This window comes from Anomaloglossus baeobatrachus, chromosome 3 (assembly GCF_048569485.1).
Source record: "Anomaloglossus baeobatrachus isolate aAnoBae1 chromosome 3, aAnoBae1.hap1, whole genome shotgun sequence".
In the NCBI taxonomy this organism is placed as follows: domain Eukaryota; kingdom Metazoa; phylum Chordata; class Amphibia; order Anura; family Aromobatidae; genus Anomaloglossus; species Anomaloglossus baeobatrachus.
Window position 1 is genome coordinate 237,548,993 of NC_134355.1, and position 15,974 is coordinate 237,564,966.

At 43.9% G+C, this 15,974-nt stretch overlaps 1 protein-coding gene across 10 annotated transcripts in view; it reads left to right on the forward strand.

Moving 5' to 3' along the window:
• PDE10A (phosphodiesterase 10A) overlaps positions 1–15,537 on the forward strand; it is a 699,109-nt gene extending 683,572 nt beyond the window's left edge. For 9 of the 10 annotated variants that reach the window (XM_075339766.1, XM_075339763.1, XM_075339773.1 and 6 more), the window contains one exon: positions 13,250–15,537. In XM_075339766.1, the coding sequence (XP_075195881.1) occupies positions 13,250–13,361 (112 nt within the window). In that variant the 3' untranslated portion in view covers positions 13,362–15,537. The remainder of the gene's footprint in view (positions 1–13,249) is intronic. The other variant, XM_075339770.1, reaches the window with a different exon arrangement.
• The last annotated feature ends 437 nt before the right edge of the window (positions 15,538–15,974 follow it).

Genomic DNA, 15,974 nt, shown 5'->3' on the forward strand with positions numbered 1-15,974 from the left:
GAGCCTTCAACCCCTACCCTTCCAGATCTGAGCACAAGCCTCAGACGACCACTCTGTCCTGTAAAATGGGGACAGAGTTCACATGATCACTACCACCAGGGATAAAGAATCTGCCTTGATGTTTTTAAAGTGCACCAATCACCAGGGTTTTCCTATATAAACTAAAGCCAGTGCTATACTGGTGCTAATATACGGATTCTATACATATGTTTAGTTGTCAGCTCGGATGTATACTTTTTGAAATACAAGAAAATAAAATTTGTGAAATGTACAGCTTTTTGATTGGCAGCAGTTGCCGAATAGCTAATTACTGGGATTGGTTTTGCTAGTGATTCCTGTCCCCCTGCCTGTCCGTCTTCTCCCCTATCTTTTATTTATACAAATTCTATTATAGAAGCGTTTTACGAATATCTTCACTAAGATGGCGTCTGACTGCACATAGCACTTATCTCCAGCGCATCTTTGTGAAAATGTGTGATCTCATTCTTTCCTTTGGTGAAGCTGCTTCTGCAAGAGTGGCGCAGGCGCCCTTGCATCATCTCTTCTTGTTGTGAATTGGAAGTGGAGACCGACTCCATAAACAGCTAATCACATAGTGCAGGACTCAATCAGCTGGAGACCAGATGCTGCAAACCAGACTGGAGGAACAAGCCGACAGCATGCCAGAACAGCACCGTTCATCTCACTGTCCTCACTGTTCATATGCTCTGCATGCAGGATGCTGAGATGAATGCTGCTTTTCTGGCATGCTGGCCTGGCTTGTTCTTCCGCTTTGGTTTACAGCGTCTGCTTTGCGATCAGCTGTTGCTGGTGGCGATCTCCACTGGTGGTGTGACTGCGCGTGCTCCCACAAGCACAACAAGAACAGAAGATGTAAGGGCGTATGCGCCGCCCTCGCAGCTTTAGCAAAGGAAAGAATAATGAGGTCACAGATCTTCATAAAGATGACGCCGGAGATAAGTGCTATGCTATGGTTCTATAATAGAATTAGCATAGATAAAAGATAGGTGGAATCGGTGTTTGTTTACTAGGTTCAATTTTACTGTCAAAGACCATCTAGCCTGCCTAGGATTGAGATGTTTGGCAGGCTCTCTAGGTATGACAGGTTTTTATGGTCAGAAGATTATGGTACGGGGATGGACTGCCACTTCCAACCAATGACTTCATTCCTTGAAAGCCAATTTTATCGCCAAGAGTTCTCTATTGCCAACATCCATAGTTTCTTTCCTGGAAAAAAAACCGCACATGAACACCATTTACCAGGACATGGACCCTGTGACAACACAGTCCCAACCCCCACCTCTGATACATCCACCTCTATGATAAAAGGCTGTGAAACATTAGGCTGGATGAGTTTTGGTGCTGTGGAAAAACAGATTTCTTTCCAGAGGAAAAAAGCTTGCTGGGCGTAGTCCGACCATTTGGAGAAATCCAACCCTTTTTTAGTCATGTCAGTGGGAGGTTTCACAATTACCGAATAATTCTGAATACATTTCCGGAAAAGTTGGTTAATCTTAAAAAGCATTGCAGTGCTTTCAGGTTTTCTATACAATCCCAGTCAAGTACCACACGGACCTTTTCAGGATCCATTCGAAACCCTGAAGAGGACAACAGGGTAGCCCAAAAATTTTACCTCTTGGACAGCAAAAACACACTTTTCCAGTTTGGCATGTAGTTTTTCTCTAAAGATCTGTAATACTTGTTTTACATATACAGGTGCATCTCAATAAATTAGAATATAAAAAAAGTATTTTTCTTTATCGTTCCTTTGGGAGACCCAGACCATGGGTGTTTAGCTTCTGCCTCCGGAGGACACACAAAGTACTACACTTAAAAGTGTAGCTGCTCCCTCTGAGCTTATACACCCCCTGGTAGCCAGTCCTAGCCAGTTTATTGCTTTGTGTCAGGAGGCATACATCCACACATGCATTCTCATCTGATTTGTTTGACTTTTGGAAAGAGTTTGAAGAAAAACGGGTCCATGTCTGGATTCCCGGCATGTCCCTTCTCACCCCACTGTGTCGGCGGTGTTGTTAAGGTTGATTTACAAGGCTGCCTGCCTTACATGCCGCGCTCCTTCACCATCCCTTCTGGGCTCTGGCTTGAAGTGGGAGCCAGCACGGTATCCATGCCTGGCAGGAGTCCGGTCTCCATCCACAGCCTCTTGAGGATTCTGTTGGACCGGAGCACTCATCCCCAGGGACATGGCCCTGCGTCTCAGCAGCTAAGTACCTGAGACGTTTATGTTGGGGGTCCCGGTTCTTTATTGTAAGGGGAGAGTATGCTGTATGTGATTGTTTTAACTTTTCCGGCGGGTTCTCTAGCTTTTGCCTGAGAACCGCGCTGATGGTGCCTGCTTGTCGGCCTCGCCGCTTAAGTTTAGGCCCCGGCTTCGCCAGAGGCCTAGTTTCATTTTCCTGCCCTCGCATGTCACTCATGCAGAGGGACAAGTTCGGCTCCTTCCGGCGGCCGTTCTACACAGGGGAGGGACACTCCCCACTGCTGGGGCGTCCCTCCTTCCCTGCAGGTCTCTATAGCCCTCCAGTTCCCGCTCTTTTATAGGAACGCCCTCTTCTCAGGCAGAGTTCACTCTGCTCTGGGACATCCTGCATTCTGCATCTCTGCTGAGGTGCTGCGACTGGGGGACCGGGCTTCGGGATCTGGAGGGCACACAACACCACGCTCAGCGGTCTGGTAAGCCACAGCCGGTCTCCGGTTGTGGACCTCTGTATATTCTCCCTGGGGTTCATTCTCTGCAAAGCCCCCACTCCAGCAGCATGTCTCACACAAGGAGCAAGGCTCCAAAGCTTTATTCTGCATGCACTGCATGTAAGCTCCTGCTGCCTGAGCCAAGCACCTATCCACATTGTGATGTCTGCTCTAACTTGGCGGTGCCACAGCCTGGAGTCTCACCCCCAGTGGTCTCTCAGGCTGCTGCTGCATCTGTGATTGAACCCCCGGCCTGGGTAGAGTCCTTTTCTAGGTCCATATCCCAGTCATTTGCTGAGTCCATGGGGCTTTTGTCCAGGACTTTGATGAATATGCATCAGCCCCCCTCACAGGGTGCCTCTAATACTCTTGACAGAGGACTCCTATCCTCTGACCTCCGTCCATCGGAGCTCATGGAGGATTCATCATCTGATCCCAGACCCTGTCCTTCTAAGAGAAGGCGCAGGGTTTCCTCCCCCTCCCCATCCCACGGCTCTGTCTCAAGAGCTGACTCTCAAGATGAGGAGGATGCCCTCACTGGGGGCTCGGAGGCTATGTATCCCATCGATTTCTCTGAGGGTGACTCAGATCTTAGTGATTTGATTGCTTCTATTAATTCTGTGCTGGATCTCAATCCGCCAGTGTCAGAGGAGCAACTCTCTTTGGCAGAAAAACATCAGTTTACCTCGCCTAAGAGAGTGAAGAGTGTGTTCTTTAACCACTCCAGTTTTCAGACTGCTGTGAACAAACCCAGGGCCTGCCCTGACAAACGCTTTCCAAAGCATGGTTCTGATGACCGGTTTCCATTTCCACCTGAGGTTGTCAAGGAGTGGTCTCACTCCCCAAAGGTAGACCCTCCGGTGTCTAGGCTATCAGCCCGGACCGTTGTGTCGATGGCTGACGGCACCTCACTTAAGGATTCCACTGACCGTCAGATTGACCTTCTGGCCAAATCTGTGTATGAAGCTGCGGGGGCCGCGTTTTCCACGACTTTTGCAGCAGTGTGGGCTCTCAAAGCCATTTCTGCTTCTCTAGAGGAGATGCATTCCCTCACCAAGGAATCTATTCTTCTAATCTAATCTAATATAATTGTGTGTCCTCCGGAGGCAGAAGCTAAACACCCATGGTCTGGGTCTCCCAATACGGAACTATAAGAAAAAGAATTTACGGTAAGTAACAAAATTCTCTTTATTTCAGTAATTCAATAGAAAAAGGGAAGCCCAAATATTATCAAAACAGGCAAAAAAGTAATTTTTTAGGCAGTATATCAATATTTTTTCACCTAATCTACCTTCATTAAATTCCAAAACACTTCTTTTTTTAAATAAACACCACAAACTTATCCCAGACCGTGAGTAAATGCAGACAAACCAACAAAACACAATTTGGACTCTATGAAGCCACAATGAAAACCTCTTTAAACTATGGATTTCTTGGTATTATCTATCTGTCGAGGCAGATAATCTAAATTCACCCTATACCAAATCTGTACGCTACCTATCAATGGAGATATAACTTACAGTGCCTACAAGTAGTCTTCAACCCCCTGCAGATTTAGCAAGTTTGATAAGATGCAAATAAGTTAGACCCTGCAAACTTCAAACAAGAGCAGGATTTATTAACAGATGCATAAATCTTACAAACCAACAAGTTATGTTGCTCAGTTAAATTTTAATAAATTTTAAACATAAGTGTGGATCAATTATTATTCAACCCCTAGGTTTAATATTTTGTGGAATAACCCTTGTTTGCAATTACAGCTAATAATCGTCTTTTATAAGACCTGATCAGGCCGGCACAGGTCTCTGGAGTTATCTTGGCCCACTCCTCCATGCAGATCTTCTCCAAGTTATCTAGGTTCTTTGGGTGTCTCATGTGGACTTTAATCTTGAGCTCCTTCCACAAGTTTTCAATTGGGTTAAGGTCAGGAGACTGACTAGGCCACTGCAACACCTTGATTTTTTCCCTCTTGAACCAGGCCTTGGTTTTCATGGCTGTGTGCTTTGGGTCGTTGTCTTGTTGGAAGATGAAATGATGACCCATCTTAAGATCCTTGATGGAGGAGCAGAGGTTCTTGGCCAAAATCTCCAGGTAGGCCGTGCTATCCATCTTCCCATGGATGCGGACCAGATGGCCAGGCCCCTTGGCTGAAAAACAGCCCCACAGCATGATGCTGCCACCACCATGCTTGACTGTAGGGATGGTATTCTTGGGGTCGTATGCAGTGCCATCCAGTCTCCAAACGTCACGTGTGTGGTTGGCACCAAAGATCTCGATCTTGGTCTCATCAGACCAGAGAACCTTGAACCAGTCTGTCTCAGAGTCCTCCAAGTGATCATGAACAAACTGTAGACGGGCCTTGACATGACGCTTTGAAAGTAAAGGTACCTTACGGGCTCGTCTGGAACGGAGACCATTGCGGTGGAGTACATTACTTATGGTATTGACTGAAACCAATGTCCCCACTGCCATGAGATCTTCCCGGAGCTCCTTCCTTGTTGTCCTTGGGTTAGCCTTGACTCTTCGGACAAGCCTGGCCTTGGCACGGGTGGAAACTTTCAAAGGCTGTCCAGGCCGTGGAAGGCTAACAGTAGTTCCATAAGCCTTCCACTTCCGGATGATGCTCCCAACAGTGGAGACAGATAGGCCCAACTCCTTGGAAAGAGTTTTGTACCCCTTGCCAGCCTTGTGACCCTCCACGATCTTGTCTCTGATGGCCTTGGAATGCTCCTTTGTCTTTCCCATGTTGACCAAGTATGAGTGCTGTTCACAAGTTTGGGGAGGGTCTTAATTAGTCAGAAAAGGCTAGAAAAAGAGATAATTAATCTAAACATGTGAAGCTCATTGTTCTTTGTGCCTGAAATACTTCTTAATACTTTAGGGGAACCAAACAGAATTCTGGTGGTTTGAGGGGTTGAATAATAAATGACCCTCTGAATAAACTTTTCACAATTTAAAAAAAAAAATAAAAAAAGAAATAACATTCTTTTTTGCTGCAGTGCATTTCACACTTCCAGGCTGATCTACAGTCCAAATGTCACAATGCCAAGTTAATTCCGAATGTGTAAACCTGCTAAATCTGCAGGGGGTTGAATACTACTTGTAGGCACGCACCCTAGGGTTCAAGTGGTACCCCCATTCCATGGCGGCTATACCTCTGAAGCTGCCCCTAATCTCCCTCACTAAATTAGATTCAGGTAGATTAGACCAATAGACAATAGTTCACAGTAATCCCTTATCTCAGATGTATTCACAGCAGCCTCTCCAAATTGTTTTCATTGGTATATAATCAAAACATTCCATAGACACAGTCCTTAAAGAGTCCAGACAACCTCGACGCGTTTCCCCCACTAATATATTGTGGTTCATCAGGAGTTCAGGCCCAATCGCCATTCTGATGCTCAACTGCACATGTGGCAGCATATGTCCCTCAAAGACGGTGCTTGTGGCAGCGGAGATGGTTGCCCACAAGCAGTTCTTATCACAAAAGCTGCCCCAACTGACAACATCTTCAGACCGCCAATCATTCACAGGTTTGTTTTCTCAGCCAGGGAAGACCCAAAAAATGGGAGTGGGCAGGTCCTGCAAGATGTAGCAAGACTTGTTCCCTATGAAGAGTGCCTATCCACAAGTTTATATTATATGTTACTTGGAAAAATTCTCTCTGGCTGAGAGGGGCAGAATCGATAGCCAATATGGGAATAGAATAGACCATGCTAACTGATTACTATCCAGACCATGTGTCTGAGCAGAGCATGAGTATACCATGTTTGCTCCTGCTCCACTGTCCACAAGAACAGAGATTGTCTCAGTTTCTTTCTCCAAACCTCACTTCAACCACTATGGTGAACTGGGACGTGAATATGGAGGAAATGTATACTCCCTGGTCGCTTCCCTCCACACGACCAGGGGGCGTTTCTTATTTGATGGTGTTCCTGATTTTTGGGCATAGAGGGACAAGCCCCAATATAATGTCCCTTGAGACCGCAATAAAAATATGTCACATGGCGAACCGCAAAAAAAAACACCAGAAAAAAGGGGAGACACCATCCCCCCCACCCAACTGTACGGGCGAGTCAAGCTGCAACTGTTGGATCATCTACCTAGGGAGAATAACTGGGGTAGGGTCACAAAAGATATCTTTCTGAGGTATCTGTCTACAGTCATGGCCAAAAGTTTTGAGAATGCTACAAATATTAATTTTTACAAAGTCTACTGCTTAAGTTTTTCTAATGGCAATTTGCATATACTCCAGAATGTCATAAAGAGTGATCAGCTTAACAGCAATTACTTGCAAATATTGGCTAAGAAAATGAACTTTAACCCCCAAAACACATTTCAACATCATTGCATTCCTGCCTTAAAAGGAGCAGCTAACATTGTTTTAGTGATTGTTCCATTAACACAGGTGTGGGTGTTGATGAGGACAGGGCTGGCGATCAATCAGTCATGATTAAGTAAGAATGGACACTTTAAAAGGAGGCTGGTGCTTGGTATCATTGTTTCTCTTTAGTTAACCATGGTTATCTCTAAAGAAACATGTGCAACCATCATTGCTCTGCACAAAAATGGCTTAAGAGGGAAGAGTATCGCAGCCACAAAGATTGCACCTCAGTCAACAATCTATCGCATCATCAAGAACTTCAAGGAGAGAGCTTCCATTGTTGCCAAAAAGGCTCCAGGGCACCCAAGAAGGACCAGCAAATGCCAGGACCGTATCTTAAAACTGTTTCAGCTGCGGGATCGGACTACCAGCAGTGCCGAGCTAGCTCAGCAATGGCAGCAGGCTGGTGTGAGTGTTTCTGCACGCACTGTGAGGCAGAGACTGCTTGAGCAAGGCCTGGTTTCAAGGAGGGCAGCAAAGAAGCCACTTCTCTCCAGAAAAAACATCAGGGACTGATTGATATTCTGCAAAAGGTACAGCGAGTGGACTGCTGAGGACTGGGGCAAAGTCATTTTCTCAGATGAATCCCCTTTTCGATTGTTTGGGACGTCTGGAAAACAGCTTATTAGGAGAAGAACAGGTGAGCGCTACCACCAGTCTTGTCTCATGCCAACTGTTAAGCATCCTGAAACGATTCATGTGTGGGGTTGCTTCTTAGCCAAGGGGATCGGCTCACTCACAGTCTTGCCTAAAAACACAGCCATGAATAAAGAATGGTACCAGAATGTCCTCCAAGAGCAACTTCTCCCAACTGTCCAAGAGCAGTTTGGCGCCCAACAATGCCTTTTCCAGCATGATAGAGCACCTTGCCATAAAGCAAAGGTGATCACTAAATGGCTCATGGAACAAAACATAGAGATTTTGGGTCCATGGCCTGGAAACTCCTCAGATCTTAATCCCATTGAGAACTTGTGGGCAATCATCAAGAGACGGGTGGACAAACAAAAACCAAAAAACCAACAAATTCTGGCAAAATGCAAGCATTGCTTATGCAAGGATGGACAGCTATCAGTCAGGATTTGATCCAGAAGTTGATTGAGAGCATGCCAGGGAGATTTGCAGAGGTCCTGAAGAAGAAGGGTCAACACTGCAAATATTGACTTGCTGCATTAACTCATTCTAACTGCCAATATAACCTTTTGGTACTCATAATATGATTGCAATTATATTTCAGTATGTGATGTAAACATCAGACAAACACACTTAAAAACCAGAGGGCAACAGATCATGTGAAAATATAATTTTGGTGTCGTTCTCAAAACTTTTGGCCATGACTGTACTCTGATGGCAAGGGCCATCGCAGCCTCCAATGACTTTGGAGCTTCACTGACAACCCCTCACAAAAATGACTCCTAAGTGCAGGGTCATTCTACTGGGTGTCAGTGGCCAACCTACGAAACTTTGAGCAGTACTCCTCAGCAGCCCGCGCACCCTACTAGAATCTACGGAGTTTAGATTCAGCAAGGGAAACTCCATCAGGGTCGTCATAGACATGGGCCAAAGCCACAAAAACATACTCTACTTACTGCAATGATTGAGTCTGCCAGCAGAGAGAAGGCCCAGGACTAGGGGGTCTCCCTTAGAGAGAGAGGACAATCCCCACTCGCTGTTCCTCACTCCCAGAGAAACAAGGCCAGTTCATAAAGTATAGCTTGCAGTCCACCTTGAAAACCATAAATTTATCTCTCCCCCCAGAAAATCTATCTGGGAGGGATATCTTTGGCTCCGGCTGAGTGTAGGCCTGGGCTAAAACGAAAAAAAAAACCCCAGTAATTTGCTGCAACTGCTGCACGACCTGAGAACGCAGGTCCGTAAGTGCCTGAGTTAAGGTCTGGGCCAGATGTGCAAATCCTGCAGCCTGAGTCATAATGGCTCGAAAAAATACTTTATGGGGGCCGGATATAATGTCACGGAACCAGTATGGGGATAATAGGGATAGGGGTTTAACGGAACTGGTAGGGAATATCGGGGATAGGGGCTTCCCGACTGACCCTCAAACTATGGGGCCCTAGCTATCCCTGCTCCCAGAATTACCTCTAGAGGTGAGGACGTCTGGGCTGCCACCCTGGCCCTGGGACCACAGTGTCAAACTACCAAATAGGGTTTTTCTCTTTTTTTTTTCTTTTTCTTATAGATACAAGAAAAACAAAAAATAAAACTTACCGTTTATTGGGTGCTTGTTAAAAAGTGAAAAAAGGTCACTGATTAAAAATGTGAATATTAAAAATAAACACAGATGGCCCTTGGTCACCAAGCTCATATGGACCAATACCAAATGTGAGGCACACAAAATTCCCATAAACATACACATTCCACTATAAATAATGGCTGGACAGAATTCAAAACCTCACAGCCGGAGGAACCGCTCCCAGGAGGAGGACTTTGGGAAAAATCAGATGGGAAGGTGGGAAGGTGTAAAAACCAAAACCAATTATAACAGCCTAAGAAGCCATTTTTAAACATAGATGGATCTCGCCAAATAGGAATGGTCTCACCAAATCATCAAACGGGCTCATAAATTATCCAAGCTTGAGGCTCCACGATTTCCAGACGTGCCATATAATGCCCTTCCTTGGTTAATTAATTGCAGATAAACGCATGCTCCCGACGCGTTTCATTGAAGTCACACTTCAGGGGAGTCATCAAAAGGGTTAAATGCTCTGCATTCTGTCAGTCAAAATATGCTACTGACCATAGTACATAGATGCCCTCAATGGACGCATGTGTCCTTGAGACCGGACAAAATCAAAAGTGCCGACACTTTTGATTTTGTCCGGTCTGAAGGACACATGCGTCCATTGAGGGCATCTATGTACTATGGTCAGTAGCTTGGATTATTTGTGAGCCCTTTTGATGATTTGGTGAGACCATTCCTATTTGGCGAGATTCATTTATGGACATCTTGTATCCATAAGAAAAAAAGAGAGAAAACCCCTATTTGCTAGTTTGATACTCCCTGACTTTTGAGGGTTTATACTGTGAGGTATATTTGCTACTATCGGGACCACAGTGGTAACCACACAAAATAGACAGGGGACACAAAACTCTAAATCACATTGCACACTAACATAGGGGTATAACACACAAGTAAGGTGGACAACAAAAGGGTAAACAACCAACAGAGCAGTCAAACACCAAGACTCCAACAGCAGGATCTACTACCTTCCTTACTCCTTGGGTGGTCAGCATAGAATGAATCTATATCCAGTATCACATGATGGATCATGTATTTAGGGAGGAGGGGAGTGGTCAGAAACCGGCTGCAGCTGAGATCAAAGTTTGCAGCAAACTGCAAGGGAAAAATTACATTATCCCTTGCAGTGCCAAAAAGAAAGAAAATAAATTCAATTTAATTTGCAGAGCCAAAAAACTACATGTGTGGCTCAAATCACATATCCGTCACAAATCTCTCAATTGTAAGAGAGACTCATGACACAAGGCTTCTCTCTAATTCCTTGTGTTGGCAATAGTGCCTCTGAGTTGCCTATTGCAGTCCGCTCATCAACATCGCATGATACCCAGGCACCGTGACCCGGTGATGTCACGTCAACTGAGGTGGGCCGCCATCTCCCTGAGTGACTGGGCTGTGGGTGAAGTTTCTCCGCACATCACAGCCCAGCAACGCTCTGCAGCAAAGGAGGGAGCACATGAGATGCTGGAGATCACATGATGGGGATGAGCGGACCACAATAGCGCCGCTCAGAGGCACTATTGCAAACACAAGGTATTTGAGAGCCTTGTTTCTGCACATTATATTGATGGGGCCAGTATCAGCAATGTAATTCTTCATGGCTTGTCTCTCTGGACCAGAAAGGTTACATACAGTCTAGATTTCGGTAGTTTTGCTCCAGGAAGCAGATTAATGGGGCAGCCAAACGCTGAGCACTGACAGGCTGACCTCCCACTATTTTAACCTCTGCAGCAATTCTGGCAGCATTTATACATCTAATTTGAAAAGACAACCTCAGATATGATGCTGAGCACATGCACTCAACTTCTTTAGTCAGCCATAGCAAGGCCTGTTCTGAGTGGAACCGGTTTTGTTAAACTGTTGTATGGTCTTGGCTTCCGTGCTATAGCTCAGTTTCAGGGTTTTGGCAATCTTCTTATAGCCTAGGCCATCTTTATGTAGAGCAATAATTATTTTTTTCTGATCCTCAGATAATTATTTTCCATTAGGTTGTCCCATGTTTAATTTCCAGTGACCAGTGTGTGTAAGCAATTAAATTTGGTGTTAACACACCTGTTCCCCATTCACACCTGAGACCTTGAAACTGAGTCACATGACACTAGGGAGGGAAAATATCTAATTGGGCATAATTTGGCCAATTTCACTTAGTGGTGTACTCACTTTTTGCCAGCAGTTTTGACATTAATGTCTATGTTATTAAGCCAAATTTACGCTGTTATACAAGCTGTACACTGACTTTTGCATTGTATCATATTGTCATATCTTCAGTGATGTCCCATGAAAATATATTGTCAAATGTTTACAAAAATGTGAGGGGTGTATTCACTTTCATGATATAGTGTCTGTGTTACGGTTGCTGCGAGCACTGGAGACTATGTCCAGATTTCTTGCTACTGCACATGTGCGAGCGCCGGAGACTAAGTCCTATCTTGGAGCCATTGCACATGTGCGGGTGACATCATCGCTGACACGAGGTCACATGTCTCTGACACCTTCTATGCCGATTGGTCGCTGGTCATGTGCTTGTGACGCCTTGCTCGGTGATAGGCCAGCATGACGTCACTCCTGTCGTTCTGGCAGCGGATTGGCTCTGGTGTCCTCCATCTTGGATGAGTCACAGAGTCTATATAAGACCCTGACACACGCCGCATGGCGCTCAGTCCTCTTGGTTCATGCATAAGAGTAGACGCTCTGTGCGCGTTCCTCTAGGCATTCCTCTGTCTATGCTAGGTGAGCGCTACCGGCAGGGTAGCGTTCTTATACCTTACAGCTTCGGCTGCTGTCCGTATCCTTACCTCTTAGGGGAGCGGACATAGGCAGGTGCCTGAGGCACATGGTCTGGCTGGGCCTTGTGATTCGACTCGTAGGTGGACGTTGCCGCTAGGGTAACGTTCCTTATACTGCGTCTGGCAGTTGTTCGTATCCTCGCACACTAGGGGAGCGAACAGAGGTAGGAGCTTTGTGCGGCTTACGCTGCTGTTCGTCTCTTTTGCACCACTAGAAGAGCGGACCTAGGCAGGTGCCATATCTAGTGGTTCGTGTCCTCGCACACTAGTGGAGCGAACGCAGGTAGGAGCTTTGTGCGGCTTACGCTGCTGTTCGTCTCTTTTGCACCACTAGAAGAGCAGACCTAGGTAGGTGCCATTTCGCACACATTGCCTTTGTTTCTGTGATTATTAACAGAGATCATTCCACACACCCTCCAAGTAAGGGAGGAATTGCTTTACTTATTATATCCTTCTGTGAGTTAACAGAGGTATTGCACTCGGCCATAGTCTGCAGCAAAGTCTTTGCACGGTGGACCCTGACTGTCTGATACTCCTTTAGGTTATTATCAGACAGCCCCCCGTAACAGTCTGTTTCACTTAATGACTATTGCAACATACATATAAAAATGACCATAATTACATATTTTGTGTAATTTGGTACTCATACACCAGACTACAATCCTACAAAATTTCAGACTTTGTACAAGTGTAGCTTTTAGGAATGCTGTTTTGAAGGCAAAGGGTGGTCATACCAAATATTGATTTAATTTTTCTTTTGTTCATTCTCTTTTGTTAAATGCTAAAAATAACTTGTCATATTTCAAAGCATTCTTACTTTGCAGCATTTCCTCCACACCTGCCTAAAACGTTTGCACAGTACTGTACATATTTGATATCGCCATATTTGTACCAATGTATAAAGGTATTCCAGTGAATGGCACAAAAATTAAAAATAAGTAAATACATATAAAAAAATCCAGTTTTATTTAATATTTTTAGTGAAGTCTTCATAAAAGTTAATCAGATATATGTAGTATAAATGGTTGTGTTGAAAAATAGTGTTGAAAAGCCTAAAGGAAATATAACAAGTTTGGTTGGTTAAATTATTTATTTTGCTTGTTTTGTTTTTTTTTGTAGGGATAATCTTAACCAGTGGGAGAAAGTGTCCAGGGGAGAAGATACCACAATGTGGATTCCCAACCAGCCAATAGATGCTTCAGACTCTCTTCCTGTTAAGATTGACAACTGATTGGCAGTGGCATAAAAGGCATGGAAGAAGGCCTCAGTGAAAGGAGAAAACAACACACACTTTCCTTAGTTAATGATTCCGTACACCTATGTTATTGCAAGCCGTATTTATAAATGACTGTGATGTAATTAGTTACATAGTCCTGAGCTATTCTTGTTTGCTGCATATCTCCTCTCTTCCTCTGAGTACATTTTGCTTTAAGGTTTACCCGGTACTGAAATGCTGAAGAGGGATTGCATATTACTGAGCTCTAAAGACACATTTGCTGTATAAATCAACAAATAGTCAAAGGTTTTAGTTGTAAACCATTTGAGCCTTGGTGGAAGCAAAAGCAAAGTTTATTATTTTTTAAATATGTTTCTTAGTCATTTTATGGGAGACATTCTAACAATTTTTGGCACTTAGTAAACCTGTGAAAGGTTTTGCTGTTAAGTATTTATATACTGTATGTACAAAAATATGAGCACATATTTTACTTTGAGGTCTGTAGAACTATGCACAGACTTCAGTGTATCTGAGATGTAAATTTGTAACCTATTAGGTCTTTGTCAATGATGAATTTAGCCTGTACATGTTTAGATTTTACATGAAAAGAAGTTGAATTTAAGTTAGACTTGTGAATATTGGCGATGTTTCACATTAATTAAAGTTCTCTAGTTATAATGCTTTAAGACTGGTATAAAGCAAACCTGTCACTTTAAAAATCTACACGCAACAGGAGGAGTTGAGCAGATAAAACATAGTTATGGGGGCTAAAGTTGGGGTGGTCCTAATTTCTGATTCAGATTTCCTGTATGTGCATACATATAAGTGCTAATCACAAATACCACTGGCTTGATATAACGCCAAAAATTATCATGGATTTCATTAAATGTCCGTTATACTAAAGCTAATCCTACAAAACTGTACAGAATACTGCTCAACTCCTGCTCTGTAGCTGATTGCAGCTTGGACTAGTTTTTCAATCTGACAGGACCCTTGTGGAAATAATGTGTGGCCTTATGTACAGGGTTGAATTTTATTATGTATACCATAGATACTGAAGTGTGATGTACAGATTATTAAATAGGTGGACACATAGCACTGCACAAGATTACACTATGGTCTGTGTAGCCAGGCACACTAGCATGGCACACATTACCATCTGTAGCCAGCCAGACTGGCATGGCACACATTACCAACTCTAGCCAGCCATACTAGCTTGGGACACATTACCGTCTGCGTAGCCAGACTCGCATGACACACATTCCCATCTGTTGCCAGGCTAGCATGGGACACATTTCAGTCTGCGTAGCCAGACAGACCATCATCATCTGTGTATCCAGACTCGCATGGCACACATTACCATCTGTTGCCAGCCAGACTAACATGGCACAGATTACCATCTGTAGGGAAAAAGGAAAGTAGGGTGTTGTCCTTGCTCCACAACAGGAAAGTCCTATTCATGTGAGATGGCATTGTTCTATTTTGCATTACCATCTGTAGCCAGCCAGACTAGTATGGGACACATTAGTCTGCATAGCCAGACAGATTAGCATGGCACACATGACAATCTGTATAGCCAGACTAGCATGGCACACATTATATTGGTACTAAGAGGTTACTTGCTGAAAGAACAAAGCTTGGTGTAGTTCATGAAGCTAAAAATCTACAATAACTGTTTAGCTGTATCTTTAGAGGTGACTATCAGTTTGCCAAAAATCCTGTTCCTTGATGAAAATCAATAGATTTATTTTCCCTGTTATGAAGAAAGCACAATGAAAAGTGCAAGTCAAACAATCCTTCTCCTGTAGACAATCTTAGATCATGAGAAATCAAAAGCCATTATTATTTATATCATAAAGTAAAACTGTTTAACAGAGATTACAAAATGATCCATATTGGACATAGATATTTAAAAAATCTGTAGCAATAAAACCTTCTTTGCTCCGTTCAGAAGCGTACATTACAGATTTCTTTGAAAATACTGGACAAAATGGCTGTGCATTATTCTCTGGGCTATATTGAGTGCTGTTGTGCTGGTGGAGAGCAAACCAACAGAATTAAATAATGCTCCTATGAACAAAGCCTTAATTTTATGTTGAAATGTTTTCTACATTATTGTTGCTATTTCTTGCAGTAAGAATGAAGACGACTTGTTTGTTCATATTAAAGTCTTATTTTAGACTTATGATAATTGCGCCCTGTTCACATCTCATTTCTTACTTCGGACTATGCTGTGAGTGATCTAATGGGTGCATGGTGACATCTGAGCTTAGAGCTTCACATAGTGAAATGTGAACAAACCCTATAGTTTAGCTTCACTGTTGGCTCATAACCCAGAAAGCCAGGCGTTTGCTTTCATTTATATTTCACTCCAGTGCTAGCAGTGAGTTTTCTTATTACCCACCACTTTTAATTGAAAGGTCTAAGCCAGGGTTCCCCAACTCCAGTCCTCGAGGGCCGCCAACAGTGCATGTTTTCAGGATTTCCTTAGCATTGCATGGGTGTTGCAATCATCAACTGTGCAGGTGATTAAATTATCACATGTGCAATACTAAGGAAATCCTGAAAACATGCACTGTTGGCGGCCCTTGAGGACTGGAATTGGGGACCCATGGTCTAAGCCATGTG